Genomic DNA, 17,982 nt, shown 5'->3' on the forward strand with positions numbered 1-17,982 from the left:
CCAACGGTGGAAGCCCTTATGGATAAGATCGTACGCAACGTTAACGGGTTCCGATGGATTGAACACACTGGCAACTGAAGCTTTGATCGGCAAATGATCACTACAAAATGTTAAATGTTGATTAAGAATTGTTATACTAAAGTTGTCGCAGAAGTCATATATCAACGTAGAACGGTTGTCATCATACAGTTCTCCCCAGCCTGTACCGTGGGAATTGAAATCTTCCATAATCAACCGTGGAATAGGAAGAACTGAACAGATAACTGAAAGTTATTTTTGATTAACCGAAACTTGGGGAGGAATATACACAGAAGCCATACAAAGGCTTTTGCTTTTAATAATAGCCTGACATGTGGAAACTTCAATACCTGGAAATTGTGAAACGGTACGTATGGAAATGTTAATAATTTTAGAAGTCATCTTTGATAGAACCATTCCATTTTATGTTCAAACCCGGAGAGGTAAAGTGCTGATTGTTCATAGTATGACAGAACCCTACTTGTGCAATCAAGTTTCACAATTTCGATGATGCATTGTATTTACATTACATCTTAGTCTCTTTCCAATTGCTAACGAGCATGATTCCTCCAACCATGATGATCCTACAACAAGTAGGAACGATGACATCCATGTGCAAATATTCTAATGCATGTATGCGAACGAACTCCTACGCCTGGAGGAAACAATCGAATTTAAAAGCAAATTCATCACTTACCGGTAGTTGCCCTTCTTCGGCAGGTAGTCCTTGAACTGCTTGAGCGTCGGGGGATGCGATCCGGGGATCTTTATCCGGTAGGGAACCTCCTCGTCGCAGAACGAATACACCACGATGGTGAACTCCGACGGTGCGGAACTAGATGGTTTGGCAGGTATTGGCGGTGGCACAAGTGGAACGGAAGCGGCAGGCGGTGGCAACGGAGGTGGTGGAAGCGGATGCTGGTAGCGTTTGGACCTGAAACGTTATTTTGAATTTCATCAGTAAAGAAAGCTTCAATGTTGGTCATCGAGCAAACAAACCTCCTCGGCTCGTCATCCAATCGCCGGCTGGATTCTTGCAGGAGGGTGGCAGTATTCGCTAGGGACATGTCGGCGTGCATGGTTCGCGACAATGGCCGGGAACTGCTTGTACTAACACTTTGCATGTCCGCATTGCTGGACTTGGTAAGTGTGTCGGTGGAGAGTAAACTGATTCCGCTGTCGGTGTAAACCGAAGGCCATTTGTTGTTGAGCCTCCGTGGTTGCGCCGGAGGTCCCATCATACCCATCGGGTGTCCCTCGGGCATCGATTTTGAGTGTCGCATCGAAGACTGTGCGCCTAGAGTAAGGTAAAACATGATCAATGTGGGTTTGAATGAAAATCGTATAATAACTGCAACTTACTCATTGAACCACCACCGAATCCGCCCACCTCGTGACGCCGGGCCCGGCTGATGTTCGGACACGGTGACATTGTACCCGGTGATCGACTGGGCGTGAGATCAGACCATACCCTCGAAACGTGCTTATCGAGGATGTCCTGATCGCTGTCGTCTTCTACTTGCAGCTTCTGACGGATGGCATCGGCGAAGAATTTATTGCTTTGCGACTTGTCGGATTGTTCAATCTGAGAAAGTTCATTTAAGCATGTTACGAAAAGTTCAACACATCAATGGAAAATATAGTAGCTACCGACCTCCTGTAACTTTTTACTAAGCAGTTCTTTGTTCTCTCGCTCTTGCTGAACCATCTTCAGCTTATTGGTAAGCACTGAGACGAATTGGTCCGGAGGTAAGGGTTTCTGAAAATGCCTGTGTGTTCGAGGGATGATCTGGAAAATTTTATTGAAAAACAAATTATCATTTTCGGTACACATGATGGAGTGAAGCGTCACTCACTGCAAATGCATCCGGTTCCTCGTTGGCAATGGCATTTTCGTTCATCAGTCTTCGTTCGATCGACGTGTGGTGACGATAGTGATGTTTACTCTGCGAGTGGGGTCGACCGTCACTGCAATGAAAGGTATTCCCGTCGATTAATTTGATTCCGATTCAAACAAATCACATGTACGGTTACAAAACAGCAATGAAGCAACATGAACGGTGACGACACGGTGCAAATAGTGGCAAAACAGAAAGTTGCTATTTACTTACGCGGATGTGCTAGTCGGAAGGGACACTTTATCGGAATCGGTCCGACCCGAGCTGAGACTGGCCAGTTCCGAATCACGGCGCGATACCGGATTATAGGATGCATAGTTCGTGTACACAGAGAATCCGTGTGGTCTACATGCAGCAGAGACATCGTGTTGTTTTACCGATGTTGGCGGTGGTGGTGATGATGATGATGATGATGACGGTGATGGTGTGGGGTTTACAGTTTACAAACAAAGGCAAGCGGTGGGAACCGGGGGTGGAGAAGCGTGCGAGTGATGCATCGATGAGAAACCATCGAAAGCAACAGCGGCCATGTGCAAATCAACGAACGCGCGCATACACACACAAACGGACAATCGTGCACGCGATGAATGGGAAGGATCCATGACGAGGGATTTCAACGAATGGATAAGAGGGAAACGCACAACACCGTAGGCGCATGCGTTTGATTTTTATTTTGCGAAAGGATAATGGAAACACACACACACACACACAATTTGAGTGAAAACATAACACAGGATTGGCGATGTAAGCAAATGAGGATGAAAATGAAAAAAGAAAGAAAAAAACAAAAATTGTCGAATTAAAAACATAGTAATAAAATCAAGCTAAGAATCAATTAACTATTTTAGACACAAGGTGGAATTCAGCCAAGCCTGGAAGGAGCACTTCCATTCGCAGAGTTGTTATAGTTGATAATAATTTTGTTCACAAGCTGTTTTTAAGTTGGTGGGCTAATACATGCTAATGCGTCACAATTTCAAACATCCAGCTCGTGGTAAAATGTAGCATTGCTTTTGAATAGACAAATCCGGGTACTATGGAACATTTAGTAGTTGTAGTAACAGGTAGGTAATTATTTCATCAATATTTTGCTGCTAAGCGCAAAAGCCAGAGTAACTGTCGAAAAAATAGCATCGGAATGAAATAAGGTAGGTGTACCAGTTAGTGCTGTACGTTCCTATTATGGCCAATGGAAATCTCATATTCCATAATTGGAACACACCATAAAATGAACGTATAACCATAACAGGAACATCTACCCTAGTTCTCTTACTAAATTCCGTATTTTAACCGTTGCCCTGACGTACTATAACATAAAAAATCGTGAAGTGCCTGTAGGCAAAAAGACGACATCTCATCATGCATTTGAAATGACAGGCACTCTAACAATGACACTATATCCGGTGGAATGATAATAGCATTTCAAATAGTAAAATATCGTTAGCAATTCCTTAATTAGACCCAATGCGATGTTATTTAAGTATGATTTTTTTAGCGTGTATATGCCTACAAGCACTGGATAAGCTTAAACGTATTTAAAAGACTGCATTTTAAATTTAAAAAATCCGAATTGGAATTCATCTCAACTTGGCAGCTCATCAATTAACCTAAAATAAAGCTAATAATATCACGATACAAAACCAAGCAACCATGAAACAACTCTGCGATTGGCTATTCAATTACCAAATAAAGAATGTGGACATTCTATTGTCTATCGTAAACTGAGAAGCTAAGATTTTCTAAATATTCAAAGCATATCATTGCATTAGACTGTCCCGAAAAACATTCACTTACCCTGGAGGCCTCATCTCGAGCCGTCGCTTCTGCGTCGCTATCAGTGCATCCTTCGTCAGTGTCATCGCTGGTTTGTTGGAAGGTATAGTAGTGTTACTGCTGCTCCCGCTCCCGCTGACACCGGAAGTGAACGATATATTGCTGGCCGCTACAACGGGCCCGGTAGCACCGTACAGCTGCTCGATCGAATCGGCATTGACTAGTTCGGAATCTTCGTGCAGGGTTGGCAAGGCGGAGGAACTATGCGATATTAGCTCCGAAGTGGAACTACTACTGGTCATCGAGGACAGTGCACCGGGCACAGCAGAACTGGGTCCGGCTGCCGGCACACCAATGGGAAGACTAATACAGCTGGCACCTCCGCTACCACTGCCGCTGCCGAATTGCATATTCTGGACATATTGTATGTACAGGTCCGATTGGAGGAAGTTCGGGTAGGTCGAAGTGCTTATGATGGCTGCCACGTCCGATTGCATCTGATCAAATATGTCCGGGGTGAGAATCATCTCATTCTTAAGCCCAGCTTTGATCATATTCCGAATCTGATCGTTGCAGTACAGCTTCGATTCCCGTGGTACCCGCTTCAGGAACCGCCGGTATATTGCACCAATCGTTTGGGTCACCTTTTCCGGATTACTAAGCTGCTTGAGACCCTCGCAGGCAAAGTAGAACTTGAGCCGGCTCGAGTGCTCTTCGCCCTCGAGCTCCACAAACCGCTTGAACAGCTCGGCCCCGTCGGCATCCTCGAGCAGGTTGGTGAGCTTGTCCGCCCACCGGTAGTAGGCCGGCGGAGAGTCGCGCGATTTGTCCCGATGTAGGGTGTCAGTCATCTAAAAAAAAGCCGGAATACGAGTGTAAGTGTGGTTGAATTATTACATCAGGTGATTTGTCTTCATGTTAGTTTTTTTTAGGTATTTTTAATCATTTGCGGTAATCACAGAAAATCTTGAAGATTATAGTCTTCATTTACCATTGACAGTCACTGAACAATTCGTCATCGTTTAGATCAGTGACGGCCAAAGTGCGCTTGGATCTCTATGATGCAACAACTTCAACAACTTCAGCTTGAATTTCTTTTTAAATTTCGAATGTATGACCGAAATTTTGGGAAATACGCTAAATTAAAATCAAAATATGACCATCGAACAGTTACAGCTATGGAAAAAATAGGTATGAGCACCTCTGGTAACATAAATCAATTTGCATCACTTTTCTAAGCTCAATACATCTTATGTTTGCACAGCCCCAGAATCATGCTTGGCATACACAGTTGTACACACCAACTACTAATTTGTTAATAACTTTTCACTCCGTTGTTGAAATTTGTTTTTCTTTAAAGTAATTGATAGATTAGGATCAAAGTTTACTATAGATATGCAAATAGTAGGTAAATCTTAACATTTGAATCAACACCAATGATTTTTTACACTTAAAGTACGAGATGTGCAGCGAGCATTTCTCACTTCATTTTTACAACGCAAAAACAAAAACAGTTTATTACTAGAATTAAAATCTACTTGTTTTTACGTATCTATAACAAGCTTAAACTCTATTCTATCTACTGTTTCAAACAGAACTATGTTACGTCAACTGTGTGCGAAGTTATTAGCAAATGAGCAGTTGGTGTGTACAACTGTGTATGCCAAGCATGTCCAGGATCCTATTGAGCCTATTGAGCAACTGAGGCATGGAATATTTTAATGGTCTTTACAAGCAAAAAAAAAACCGTTCCAATATTCGTGAACAAAAAATCACGATAAACTGAACTATTAGTTCTTTCTAATTCATAACTTATAGTGAATTCGTTTATTATCGGGGTTAACACACCAGTTCCAACCCAGTGCGAAACCGAACATTTTGTCAGTGTGAACTTCAACCTGAGCAAGGGTTTAAAAACAAACGAGCAAACTAACGTTTGTCAGAAAACAAGCAGACCCAATCTTGATACCCGATCCAGGTTGGAACTGAATAATAAAAGAATTTGCTATTAGTTCCCATAAATGTGATCGAGTAAATCGAATTTTTATGAATTTAACTTCAAATCCGTGAACTTAGTTCACGCCTGTTCGGCGCGACTAGCAATAAAATCATGATTTCGTGATACCATGAACCCATAATACAGAGGCGTCGCGTGCCTCATTTGTTTACCTGTGCACCAAACTTTGTTCGTTATAGTTTTCCACGACATATTAGTTTTTGTTGTTTTTTTTTTCAATGCTCCATGAATTCGAAGGACATATTTTCTATTACTACACAGCAAAAAAAAATGTAATATCAATCAACGTAATTCAAGCTGATGTATGAAATAATGATGTAAGAGCAAAAAGCAGATACAATATTACATCAATGGATGTAATTTTGTTCGCAAAATCGATGTACATCGTACAATGTGATATTACACAACCGATGGATTGACTTGGTTGCAGCAGTTTCGATGTAATATTCAACAACTTTTTTTGCTGTGTATATTAATCACTACCTAACGTAACATTTGAAGGGCCTAGCGTCTTGTGTAAACAAAACTTGTATGCCCCTTTTTGCGTTAACCGAAGTAGGAAGAATTGCAAAACTTAACTAATGCTCGTTTTTATCGCAAGGAAGTCGAAAAGTTCTCTTTCGACTGAAGCGTAATGAAGAATGTCCGTCAAACACTTCCGAAAACATTTTTTGATACAAAACAGTTTCATAACCTAGAGAAAATTCATGAAGTCCCCTGGGTAGCAAACTTGAATTAATCAACTCTTTATTCATCAGAACAACACTATCAGAATGGACCAGGGAAGCTCATAAGTTTGTACAGGCGCACCGGCGCAACCATCAGAGAGATTTGATTGAGAGATTTACAACTGACAAGAGGGTGAGAGCGAGTTTTTGCGCTCTCTTTCTCTATTACTCTCTTTGCCTGCAATCAGATATCCAAGTGCACAGCAAGAAATGCACACTTTAGGCACCCATACATCACAAATGTTCTTCTAATTTAAACTCACACATTCATACCGGTCTGCAAGTATGATACACGTCCAAAGCGTACCAGACTGCTGTTTCCGTGTTGCTCCCGATTGACGCGTGGCTGCTGAAAGTTTCAATTACAACTAGTGGTTCAAACCGCCATGTATTATGGAAAATTTGTGGTATGTTTCAAGAGGTGATAGAAGGTTTGCTTGGCTTACATCAGGCATTTGACCATTCACAAACTTGCCACCCGTCACCCAAAAAAGCTCGCTTTTAGGTGCACTGTTTAACGAGTTTTATCATGGTAGTGATATCGACATGTTTAGAAATCAATTGCTTAGCGATTAGGCAGACCATCCGAACTGAATTTAATCCTTTTTGAAGCAAACCAAGGTTGAAGATTCAATTGAGCCACACTATAAAAGTTTATTCATGGTCACTTGTGGTCTGGAGTAAAGAAGTACAGCTATAATGTGGCCATAAAATTTATAAAAATCTAAACGCATTTTTTTTTTAAGTTATTTACACCTGTGTCGTGCACAGGTTGCAGATGTGGACGCGACGCCAATAATTATTGTGATTTTCGTTCCTGCAATCATCGTAAACTTGGATCTCATGCAAAGCTGCAGCTTTAATTTACAGGTTGTTTTCAAAATTATCCTTACTGAGTGCTCAGATTCGTCAAGAATAGTGTGTTGCTTATTAGCGCATTCAGCTGAAGGAAAAGGTGAACCAGTGAACGTCCTGCACCAAAGCGATAAAGCGATACCAGTTGTGGAGAAAACTTTGAAGATTGTCTCAGAGACGGTATGTTATCCGCTAGTTCGACCCTAGAAATAGCAAGCACCGATGCGTTTAGCATCGGTGGGGATGTGACCTGTGCTTGCTGCTTGTTATGATGATGATGAATGTGGTGGTAGCTGCGTTCATGGTAACCGAAGATCCGTTGAATTGATGATGATAAAAGTGTGTCCATCTGCCGCCTGCTGCCAATTTAGAGTATGGGTGAAACCTGCATTGTTCGGTTGTTCCAGCCAAGTCTTCAGTCGTTTTCAGTTTCCTTCCACTTCCCTGCTGTAGAATCCATCAAAACATTGAACATTATTTTAATGTTGACGTTTTACAGTCTATGAACCATGTTTCCATTTTTGAGCAGAGGTTTACGATATCAAGCACAGCTCATGAACTTTAAGCACGTTTACCAGCACAATATCATGTTTTTTAGAACAGAGTTAACGTTTCTATGACTTACGTTGCCTTTGCTGGTGCCCGGTACAACATAGCGCAGGCGTTACGTTTATTTTGCGGAACAATGTTCACGATTTCATGGTTTTTGTATTCATGGTGTACTTTCGTAAACGTAAAATGGACTTGTTCCGAAAATCGTGATTGGAGGTTGTCGAATTTCAACACGTTTTTCACGTATAGATAGAACGGTATTGACCTGAATGTATCATTCGACCGAATTGTAAAGAGTGAGAGATTGAATTAAGAAATTATTTTTGAAATCTAAAACTTGATACAAGCGAGAAATCTTAAAAAATTGACAGGATTGTTTTTTCTTGATTTGTTTTTCATCGAACTTGTTTTCCGTGCTGAGTACCAATGCTACCGCCGCCAGCAAGGCAGCTCCCACACTTGGACCATACCTATCGACCCTTCAACTAATGGACCGGGGACCAACGGCTAAGTCAAAATCTGTTTTTTTTTTCTAGGATCTTGATTTTTTTTTTATAAATAACAACTTTGCTGAAAAATACTGAGGAGAATTACTACGCAATTCTAAAATAGTTCTGATCAGTATTTCAAGATAATTTTGAAATGAATTCCAAGGAATTTCTGTGGAGAAGAAAAATAGTTTTGAATTGAATTCCTAAGCAATTTTTAGAATGCATACATGGAACACAGAAAAAAGACATCCAAGTCAAATTCCTAAAGTGTGTAAGAAATTTAACTGCTTTTTTTAATAGACATTTGAAACTAGACGTCGATGATCGACAAACGTCATCTTAACATAAATGTCAAAATTGTTGTGAGTAAAACATTTTTTGTTTATAACCGATAAAAAAAATTGGCAACAAGTGCGAGATTTATTGGTGCGCAAATAAACAAGGTGTTACCAAGCGAAAATCTTTTCACATTTTTCCTAAGGATGCTGAATCGCCCGAAATACAGGAGATTTTCTTCTCACGTGGTGTCCAAGCGCTTGCAACGAAAAAGTTATGTTCCTAACACTTCCCCCGGTGGCTTTTCGAATGCAGGGTAAGCAGTGTTCAAATCTTACTACATTTTTCTGAATTTAAATGAGGGCTAATTGGAGTTCACAACCTCGCTGAATCATTTGAAGATACGCCGCCAGTGAACTCAAAAAAAGCTCCTGACTACTGTGCCCAGTTAAAATTGGAACGAAAAACGGTTGTAGATCTACAGGAAACTGTAAAAGAGATTTCCGTTGTTTTGTCTTGTTTGGTTTGAACTGATTAGACAGTACATTTGGATACACGATCAATAAGATCAACCCATATTTTAGTTCAGTTTACTCATTAATCGCAAAAAGTGATAACTCGAGTCGCAACATTCCGTATGGCGGCGCAAGTGTTTTTAATTTGAAGCAGCATAGCATATTTTATTTCTTTATTTAAAAGGTTTTCAGCCTAAAGGCTGGTTCGCCTCTGGGAATTTGAATTCTTAAACATAATTTTTCGAAAAAAATGTTTAAGCTTGGATGTCTGTTCTCTGTGCATGCAAGTCGTGGAAGCAGAATTCTTAGGTGATTCTAATGAGAATTGTATGTAAATCGTGGGGATAGTAAATAAATTTTAAGGATAATTCCAACCGAGAACTCATAATAAATTACTCATAATAAATTATAAACATAATTTAAAGGCTGTTCTGAGGATAATTTTAAAAGCAATGTGCTGTTTTGATTAAAATTATGAGGAGGTTTTCAAAGGGATTGAATTCTCAGGAAATTCTTTGAGGAGTTTCAAGGAAATTCCGAAGATAATTTCAAGGTACGAGAAGAGCTCCAAAGCTGGCCAGTGAATTTTCATTTTACAATTCCCGGTTTTCAAATCTCAAAACTATTCCCGCCTTTTAATATTAGTAAACATGATGATTGCAATATTATGTTATTTTCGAGGTACCGTAAAACGGGGTAACATTGATAGTTTTTCTAAGTATATTCTAATGAATGTTGCTCAAATTTTATTTGTTTAAAACAAGTACTGAGGTTCCTAGTAATATGTTTAATAGAAATAATTGCATTCGCCCTATTTTTTTAGTCTTGTGACCGAATATCAGTATTTTCATTTGGGGTTACTTTGATAATGCTCGATGAATGTCAAAAATCATGCGGGAAATTCAAACAATTTAGTTCAAGAAATATGAAACTTTGAATGAGTATATAATCAGAAAACATCATAAGCAATAAGAACACAACGTTGAATTTGTGATGGCTATATCGGAAATACATTTCATAAGTGAGGGTTTGAGTCCTTTTCAAGCAGGCAATAAAGACGAAAACATGTAACACAAACTTTGTAAAAATATACACGATATCAAGGGAAATGCCGTTAACTACAATATGGAACCAATGTTTCTTATTCAGAAAAAGGACAGAGAGTAAATTAAATCATTATATTCTACTATCAAAGTTACCCGCATTATCAAACATACCCCGTTTACTAATATAAATCTTTAAAAAAATCTTAAAAACAATTTTAATCTCTATGATTCTGAGGCTTTGACATGTGTTTAGAGTCTTAGAATATGCCATTTTTAAGGATTTGTGAAAATCTATCCTAGATTTAGAAGAAAAAACAGCATTGGATTGTTTCCAACAATATGAAACTGAGAAAAATAGTCAAACTGTGGGATTTTGAATTTTTTTTTTCTAGATCCCAGATTTAGAAGAATTTCAAGATTCTAGATTTGGAAAAATAAAGTCGTTGGAAAATGGTGTGATCTTGAAAAAAAAATTCAGGTTCTAAAGACTGTACTCGAAAAAATGCCACTGACAAAAATTATCACTAAAAATCCATTTTAGGTCGGATATTTTTAAAATTTTCAAGGAATAAATAAACACGTATTAGCTATGTTTTGCAAAGTTTGAATAAACTAACCTTCTCTCTTAGGTTTTTTAAAATTTGTTTACTTATCTAGCCCCATTTATTCAAAGGTATGTAGTTGAGAGCAGAACTTCGAGCGAAATCTAAGGATTAGTTTTCATGAGAATTCTAAGGAAGTTATGAGGTGAGGCTCAAAATAAATCTGAGGAGAATTCCTCCTCAGATTTTATTTGAAGCTCTCCTCAAAACTTTCTTACAATTCTCCTCAAAACTACCTTATTAAAGAATTTCAAAGGATTATTTGAGCAATTGAACATTCTGTGAACAGTTCCAGGGGGATTCAGGGGGTAATCTGGGACCATTTCAAGGGAATTCTAAGGATAAAATCAATGAGAGTTCGAAACAAATATCCGCTTTTAGTTTTAAAACGACAAAAGATGTTTAGAATGCAGATTTTTAAGGCCAAGTAAAACTCTGTTATCTCAAAGTTCTAGAAGCAAAATCATGAAAGATTTTTCCGTGGTAGAGTTCGACTAGTTGAAAACGTCATTTTTATTTGCTTGATTAATTTCTTGCAATATCTAGGGCAATGTTAAGGGAACTCAAAAGAAAATGCCATGCGAATTCTGATGATAATTTCAAGAAATGCATGGGAGGAACTGAAAGGTCCAAGGAATAATTTGATTGAAATACAAGAATAAAGTAATGAAATTGGGTTGTTAGCGGAATGCTAAATAAAACAGCAAAAGGGTTTATCTTCCATTTAATTCCACTTAATTAATTTTGGTATCCATGACAGATACGTATTTCGACTACAATGTGCAGTCTTCATCAGTGTCATTCCCACTAAAGAACTTATCAAAATCTAACCCCCTTAAGTACTCATCCCCTAGGTAAAAAAGTCAAGATCATAGGTATAAAAATGAAACTACAATGTGTTGAATCGGAACCTACCTAACTAATAAAAACCAAAGATTTAAGTAAGCTAAAGGAGAAAAATCTATACAAATCTCTAATAAGGAAAATCCCCAAAGGCTTGGTAGCCATCAAAACAGCAAAAGGGTTTATAAAACAGCCATAAAACAGCAAAAGGGTTTATCTTCCATTTAATTCCACTTAATTAATTTTGGTATCCATGACAGATACGTATTTCGACTACAATGTAGTCGAAATACGTATCTGTCATGGATACCAAAATTAATTAAGTGGAATTAAATGGAAGATAAACCCTTTTGCTGTTTTATTTAGCATTCCGCTAACAACCCAATTTCATTACTTTATTATGATGGCTACCAAGCCTTTGGGGATTTTCCTTATTAGAGATTTGTATAGATTTTTCTCCTTTAGCTTACTTAAATCTTTGGTTTTTATTAGTTAGGTAGGTTCCGATTCAACACATTGTAGTTTCATTTTTATACCTATGATCTTGACTTTTTTACCTAGGGGATGAGTACTTAAGGGGGTTAGATTTTGATAAGTTCTTTAGTGGGAATGACACTGATGAAGACTGCACATTGTAGTCGAAATACGTATCTGTCATGGATACCAAAATTAATTAAGTGGAATTAAATGGAAGATAAACCCTTTTGCTGAAATACAAGATTTTAAACCCGTAGTGAAAACCAAATTTAATAAAAATTATTGGGAAATAAAATGCAGGGATATCCTTCGATGTAACCTAACTGTTACTTTTTATTTCCATCGCCGATTTCTCACAAACGATCATTCAAACAAGCAAAGTAATATCACCATCGGACAGATAACATAATCCCCCATTTATTGGTAATATTAGTTTGTCTGATTCAATTGTTATCAGGGAGATATTGACGATGAAAGTCAAAAGTGACAGTTACGTTATATCGAGGTATACCTGTACAATAGAGTGATGCAAAATTTGAAATTTTCGCTCCACAATACTTAAACGATCCCAAATCGGATTCTGACTAACCTCTCAAAATTTGAAGCCATTTGGTGGGAAACTGAGATGGCACAAACCATTTGAAGTTTGTATGGAAATTACTATGGTAAAACCAAGATTTTTGTTCATGTCTATCTAATAATTCACCATATCGGTCTGCTTCAAAAGCTTGCAACTGTAGGAAATTTTCCCAGCTACAACTTTGCTCAAGACCACTTTTTGATTAAATGCAAGGATCGAAAGTTATCAATGGTTCAATGCGCTGATGTCTTATGATCATGCTCAATCAACTGCTCAGCAGGCAGCATTGGTGTTTCTGGGGCGTTGAATACGACACAAAAATCATGGCTACTATGTCACACTGCAAAATAAAGTGTTGCCTACAGAGCAGCGGCTTGATCATGTCATAAGTTAACCAAATTAATGAATAACTTTTTCCTGTCTCGTTTTACATAGAAACGATTTTCAGCAAAGTTGTAGCTGAGAAAATTTTCGATAAGAATGGCTATTGAACTGTTTTGCAGCTCAATATGGAAAAAGAATAGAAGGCAATGAACATAAAGTTGAGATTTTCCATAGTAATTTACATGTAAACTTCAAATGGCTTGTGCGAAGTCTATTTCTAACCAAATGAGTTGTAGCTTTGGGAGGCTAATCAGGACCCGATTTGAAACCATTTAAGCACTGTGGAGCGAAAAAGTCAAATTTTGCATCAGTCTACTGTACAAGCATTTTTCTAATTCTCTCCCATACTTCACCGTGAATTTTTTTTGAAACCATCATCATTCTGATAGTTCTTATGTTCGCCACGAGGAGTAACTTTTGATTGCGAATATACAAAGAAAATAGATCATAAATGATGTGCATCGACTTCATGAATCTGTTTGGACATAATTCGTTGCTAGGACATTGTTCTAGTCGTGCTTGATCTATTTGACAATTTGATCCCAGGACGATTTGGAGAACCCACAACATATATGTTGTTTGTGTGAAAATGTCTACTAAATGTATGCCTACCCTATTAGCTCTAATGATCTACACAACAACAAACAGGTGGAACTAGTAGTGAAATCAATGCATAGTCTTCTGTTGTATTGTTCTATTGTATCTCTATCCACTATCAATAAATCGTTAGTTCGCATGCCCTCGCCGCTGCAAGATGGTCAATCCATCGGTCAATCGGTCTGTTTAATTTCAATTATATCTGTAAACACAACGTAGGATAAAGGTCTGCCCGCGTGCGATCAGTTATACATATAAATTCAAGACCAACAATTGAAATGGCCTTAACTCCATTTTGTAAACAAACCTTGTAAGGCCATTTTCTCGCGAACTGAAACCTTCATTCGCAAACCTAAACCACAATCGGGTAGAGGAGAATTTCCCCCACCTGTTCATTATGTTGGTTTGCCTTTGCGGACTTCGGTTCGCGAGAAAATGGCCTTACAAGGTTTGTTTACAAAATGGAGTTAAGGCCATTTCAATTGTTGGTATTGAATTGATCGTAAATGATGCACATAGACTCTCTAAATGGTCATATTTTACTGCTAGGGACATTTTCCTAATCTTGGTTAATTTAGTATATCGAATGATCTGAACTCCAGGACCATTTGAAGACCTTCAACATCTTGTAGCCCATAAATGGTGATTTGAGACTTTATGAATTTCTATGTTCCGTTGCTGAGCACATCGTATAAGCGTTGAATGATCTAAAGTCTAGAATAATAAAAAAAAACTTAGAATATGTTTTGGCCATTGGAATCGATCTCGAATGATACGAACCTTGGTAATATGATCATGATAGGACATTAGAATGGACCAACATTACAACCCCATGCTCTTTCGAAGCGTATTGAGGTCCACAACTGTGTACAATTTTAATGAATTTCGTTATGATCTGGATTTGGATTTGCGAAAGAATTATTAATTTAGTATGCAAAAATGTATGGGAAATGACACGAAACTAATCATTTGCTTGTCAAAACATCAAAATAAAGTTCAATTATGACCAAATCTCGGACTAAGATTGGATACTGCGTGGACCATAGTGAGCTAGTTTGGAATTTTGACGCACAAATGATTAGTTTCGAGTCATTTATTATACATTTGTCCATACGAAATTACAAATTCTCCCGTGAATCCAGATTCCAGATGCACATCAAAAGAGCAGTGGGGAGTAGGAGGTTGTGATCCACCATATAAACATGACCCACAATTGGGCATGCACTATAGAGAGTACTTAGGTGCTTTTAGCGACATAGGTAATAATTAGCACTACATTTAGAATGGTCTAAGGCAATAAAAAAAATTCGGCGACATTTTGCTATTTTCTATCGAAAGGTTTCTTAGAGAAAAAATCAGGTAACTCAGTATAAAATACTGTTTTTATGAAAGAAAGTTGAAATTCATCCTAATTTCCTCCATACAATTCCAAATAACAAATAATTTAAAAGAAAAGAAAATGATTTACGTTTCCATCGGTTTTTAAAAATCAAGCCAAAATTATTCAAGATTCAGATGATTTACATTCGATTGATTGGTTGTAGATCCAACAGTCGATGTGAATTGAATAACAATCAGCATACATAGATGAGGAAATATTCGTTCCATCCCGGGATTAATCCCTCTTTGATTAGATGATAAAATCAGTGACGTCCGGTAACCTCACTTTTTACCTGTGCAAAACCAGATTTAATGTCATATTCATTCTAGAATCGGTGGAAAAAAAACACTTAATCTTCTAGTTTACTCGATATCTAGCCATTAATTGTTTATGTTTTGAGAGCTAGTGCACAGGTAGATTGAGGTTAAGGAAACGCCACTGAATAAAATCATTCCTATTTTCTATGCCTCTCACGCCAAAGCTCACGAGTTCCAATATCATCCTCGGACAAGCCACGAATAACCTAACAATGTGATAAAGTGTTATATTAATAATAATAATTTTTAATAACAACTTATTTCTGATGCATACATCTTGAGTGCGAGATTCTCTTCATAGAATTTATCTACTGTCAATAACTTGGCCTCATCAACAGTTCTCGGTGCGTTTGCTAGCCTTTTATAACAAAATACATATCAGTGATAACATTTCAAAGGGGCAAATTGGTTTTGTAAACAATGGCTTTATCCGTCAATATCTCGCAAATAAAAGCTCACTCCTCAAAATAAACAATACTAGTTCCTCTATCAACATTTCTCTACCAGTTGGTGTCGTTAATCTTCATGAGTGAGCTTTTACTCGCGAGAAATCGACGGCTAAAGCCATTGTTTGCAAATGCAATTACGCCACTTTGAAATATTGGCACTGATATGTTCACATAATTTAGTAATTAAAGAGAAAACCGGAAAACAGGAATCGCTCATCGCACTTAGGTCCTAGTGAATCTGAACGCTAAGTAAAATTATCATTTTTGAGAAATCTTTAATGGATTTGTGGAAAGTCCCATCCCATGGTTAACAAATGTAAGTCTTAATTTTTGTTTGCTGCACAACCGGTACTAACCTTCCGCCGGCTTTCCTCTCCTGGCACTGGTGGTCTGGGTCCACTGCACGTAACGTCATCAAATTTGTATGAAGAATACTGACTCATCGAGAAAAAGCTTGCGGTTTTGCTTTGTAGTTCATATATCAACCGTGCGGAAGACGTGTAGATTCGTTAGCAAGCACTTATAGCTTTTTTATTTCGAAAATTTGATTATCGCCGCCGTGTTTTCAATGCGGGAGCACACTTCGTTTGAATGGCTGCTTGTCCGATATGATGGATTGAACAACACTTCTGTGGTTTTCTTTATTTTTGTGTATGAAAGCAACAACGAGCTTTTTACCATATCCAACGTCTGTTCGACGTGTGTGTTCCGGGAAATTGCACCCGGTGATTTGCGGTTAGAAGTTATCTGAAATTGGAAAGAACAAACATTGTTAGTGCGGTAATTATCTATCTGGGAGGCGGTTGAAATGATTGATAATGTTTACAAGTTGCGAAAATCAAGCATGTGCTGTAAAGGCTTAACAAATACTCATTCCTAATGAAAATGCTCTTTCGTCCCTATTCAACCGTCAATCTGGATCGTGTTCTGCCGTTCCGCATATTCCACGCTTGAATTCATTTTTCTACCATATTCCCTTCGATGCATTGTTCTCCTGTTTAAATGGAAGGATCAAACAGCCATCAACATAATTATTGCTGCCATGAAGGACGAGTAGATTTGTGTGCAGCCCTCGTGAAGTATTAATCACCGTGAGGAGGTACATTCTGCGCATTCTTTTTCCCCGAGTTTACATCGAATGCATTCGTAAAATCTCCTCTAAGGATATTCGAGCGGAAATCAAGAGGACCCTCAAGCAACATCATTATCAGACCATAGAAACGTTTCCCTGCTCTCTATTGCATAGGGGTGGTGGTAGAAGCCTCTGCCATTTCAGAGAAAAATACATCAACAACTGACAAAAGAGAGGGTCTCCTTGCGTCATTCATTCACGTTTCTTCACATTTGTCCCCACACAACTCGGGAGTCGTACTGCAAAATGTGTTTGTACACGCCTCGCGCAATTGGCCCGTCGGTACTGGATCGTCGGAACATTCATTGGTTGGAAGGAAAATGGCGACCGGGACTTTCTTTCCATTGGTGACATTTTTTTTAGCTCCTTTTAAAGATTTGTTTGAGACAGCCATGATTGACGATCTTGTGGCTCACACTATGCAATCCAATGCAACACATGAATAATCGTAAATCATGACGCAGGACGTGTTTCAAACAAATCTTTGGAAGATGTACGAAGGGATGGTGCATTTACGTAGACTAACTGGCATCTTTATAAGGGTAAATATGACACAAGTGTCACTTTTCAAATAGACCAATGTATCATATCCACCATTTTGAGAAAATCGAAGTTGAAGTTCGACAGGTTATTATTTTAATTGCTTATAAACAATATATTTTGCAATACTATTTTTAATGTAGTCAGTGAATAATAAATCACGGCCAACTATCCAGATCAAAATTTTCTCAAATATACACCGTGAACTATGGTTCACGGCTGTGGTTCACGAATATGGGAACTCTTTTTTTTTCCCGTGTAGAAAAAACCACATAGGACGTTTTGACTAGTTAAGTTGTGCATCGGACATGTTACATTGGACGATTTTTCTCAATGACTTAATGAATGAGTGTTACATTGGATGAATAATAAATCACGGCCAACTATCCAGAACAAAATTTTCTCAAATATACACCGTGAACTATGGTTCACGGCTGTGGTTCACGAATATGGGAACTCTTTTTTTTTTCCGTGTAGAAAAAAACACATAGGACGTTTTGACTAGTCAAGT

At 38.2% G+C, this 17,982-nt stretch overlaps 2 protein-coding genes across 8 annotated transcripts in view; one reads left to right on the plus strand and one right to left on the minus strand.

Annotated features, from left to right (window-relative positions):
• Positions 1–17,982, plus strand: part of LOC135704222 (cytoplasmic 60S subunit biogenesis factor ZNF622) — a 530,133-nt gene that overhangs the window by 32,620 nt on the left and 479,531 nt on the right. The gene's annotated exons all lie outside the window — the stretch shown is intronic.
• Axn (protein axin) overlaps positions 1–17,982 on the minus strand; it is an 80,141-nt gene that overhangs the window by 20,064 nt on the left and 42,095 nt on the right. For 6 of the 7 annotated variants that reach the window (XM_065225657.1, XM_065225653.1, XM_065225655.1 and 3 more), the window contains 8 exons: positions 16,156–16,546; positions 3,711–4,540; positions 2,130–2,261; positions 1,875–1,986; positions 1,673–1,807; positions 1,381–1,603; positions 1,018–1,315; positions 716–952 (listed from right to left, as the gene is read on the minus strand). In XM_065225657.1, coding sequence (XP_065081729.1) covers positions 716–952; positions 1,018–1,315; positions 1,381–1,603; positions 1,673–1,807; positions 1,875–1,986; positions 2,130–2,261; positions 3,711–4,540; positions 16,156–16,242 — 2,054 coding nt within the window. In that variant the 5' untranslated portion in view covers positions 16,243–16,546. The remainder of the gene's footprint in view (positions 1–715; positions 953–1,017; positions 1,316–1,380; positions 1,604–1,672; positions 1,808–1,874; positions 1,987–2,129; positions 2,262–3,710; positions 4,541–16,155; positions 16,547–17,982) is intronic. The other variant, XM_065225659.1, reaches the window with a different exon arrangement.

Source organism: Ochlerotatus camptorhynchus, unplaced genomic scaffold (genome assembly GCF_037179485.1).
Source record: "Ochlerotatus camptorhynchus isolate MF236.1 unplaced genomic scaffold, CSIRO-AGI_Acam_v1.1 ptg000232l, whole genome shotgun sequence".
NCBI classification, from domain to species: Eukaryota; Metazoa; Arthropoda; class Insecta; order Diptera; family Culicidae; genus Ochlerotatus; species Ochlerotatus camptorhynchus.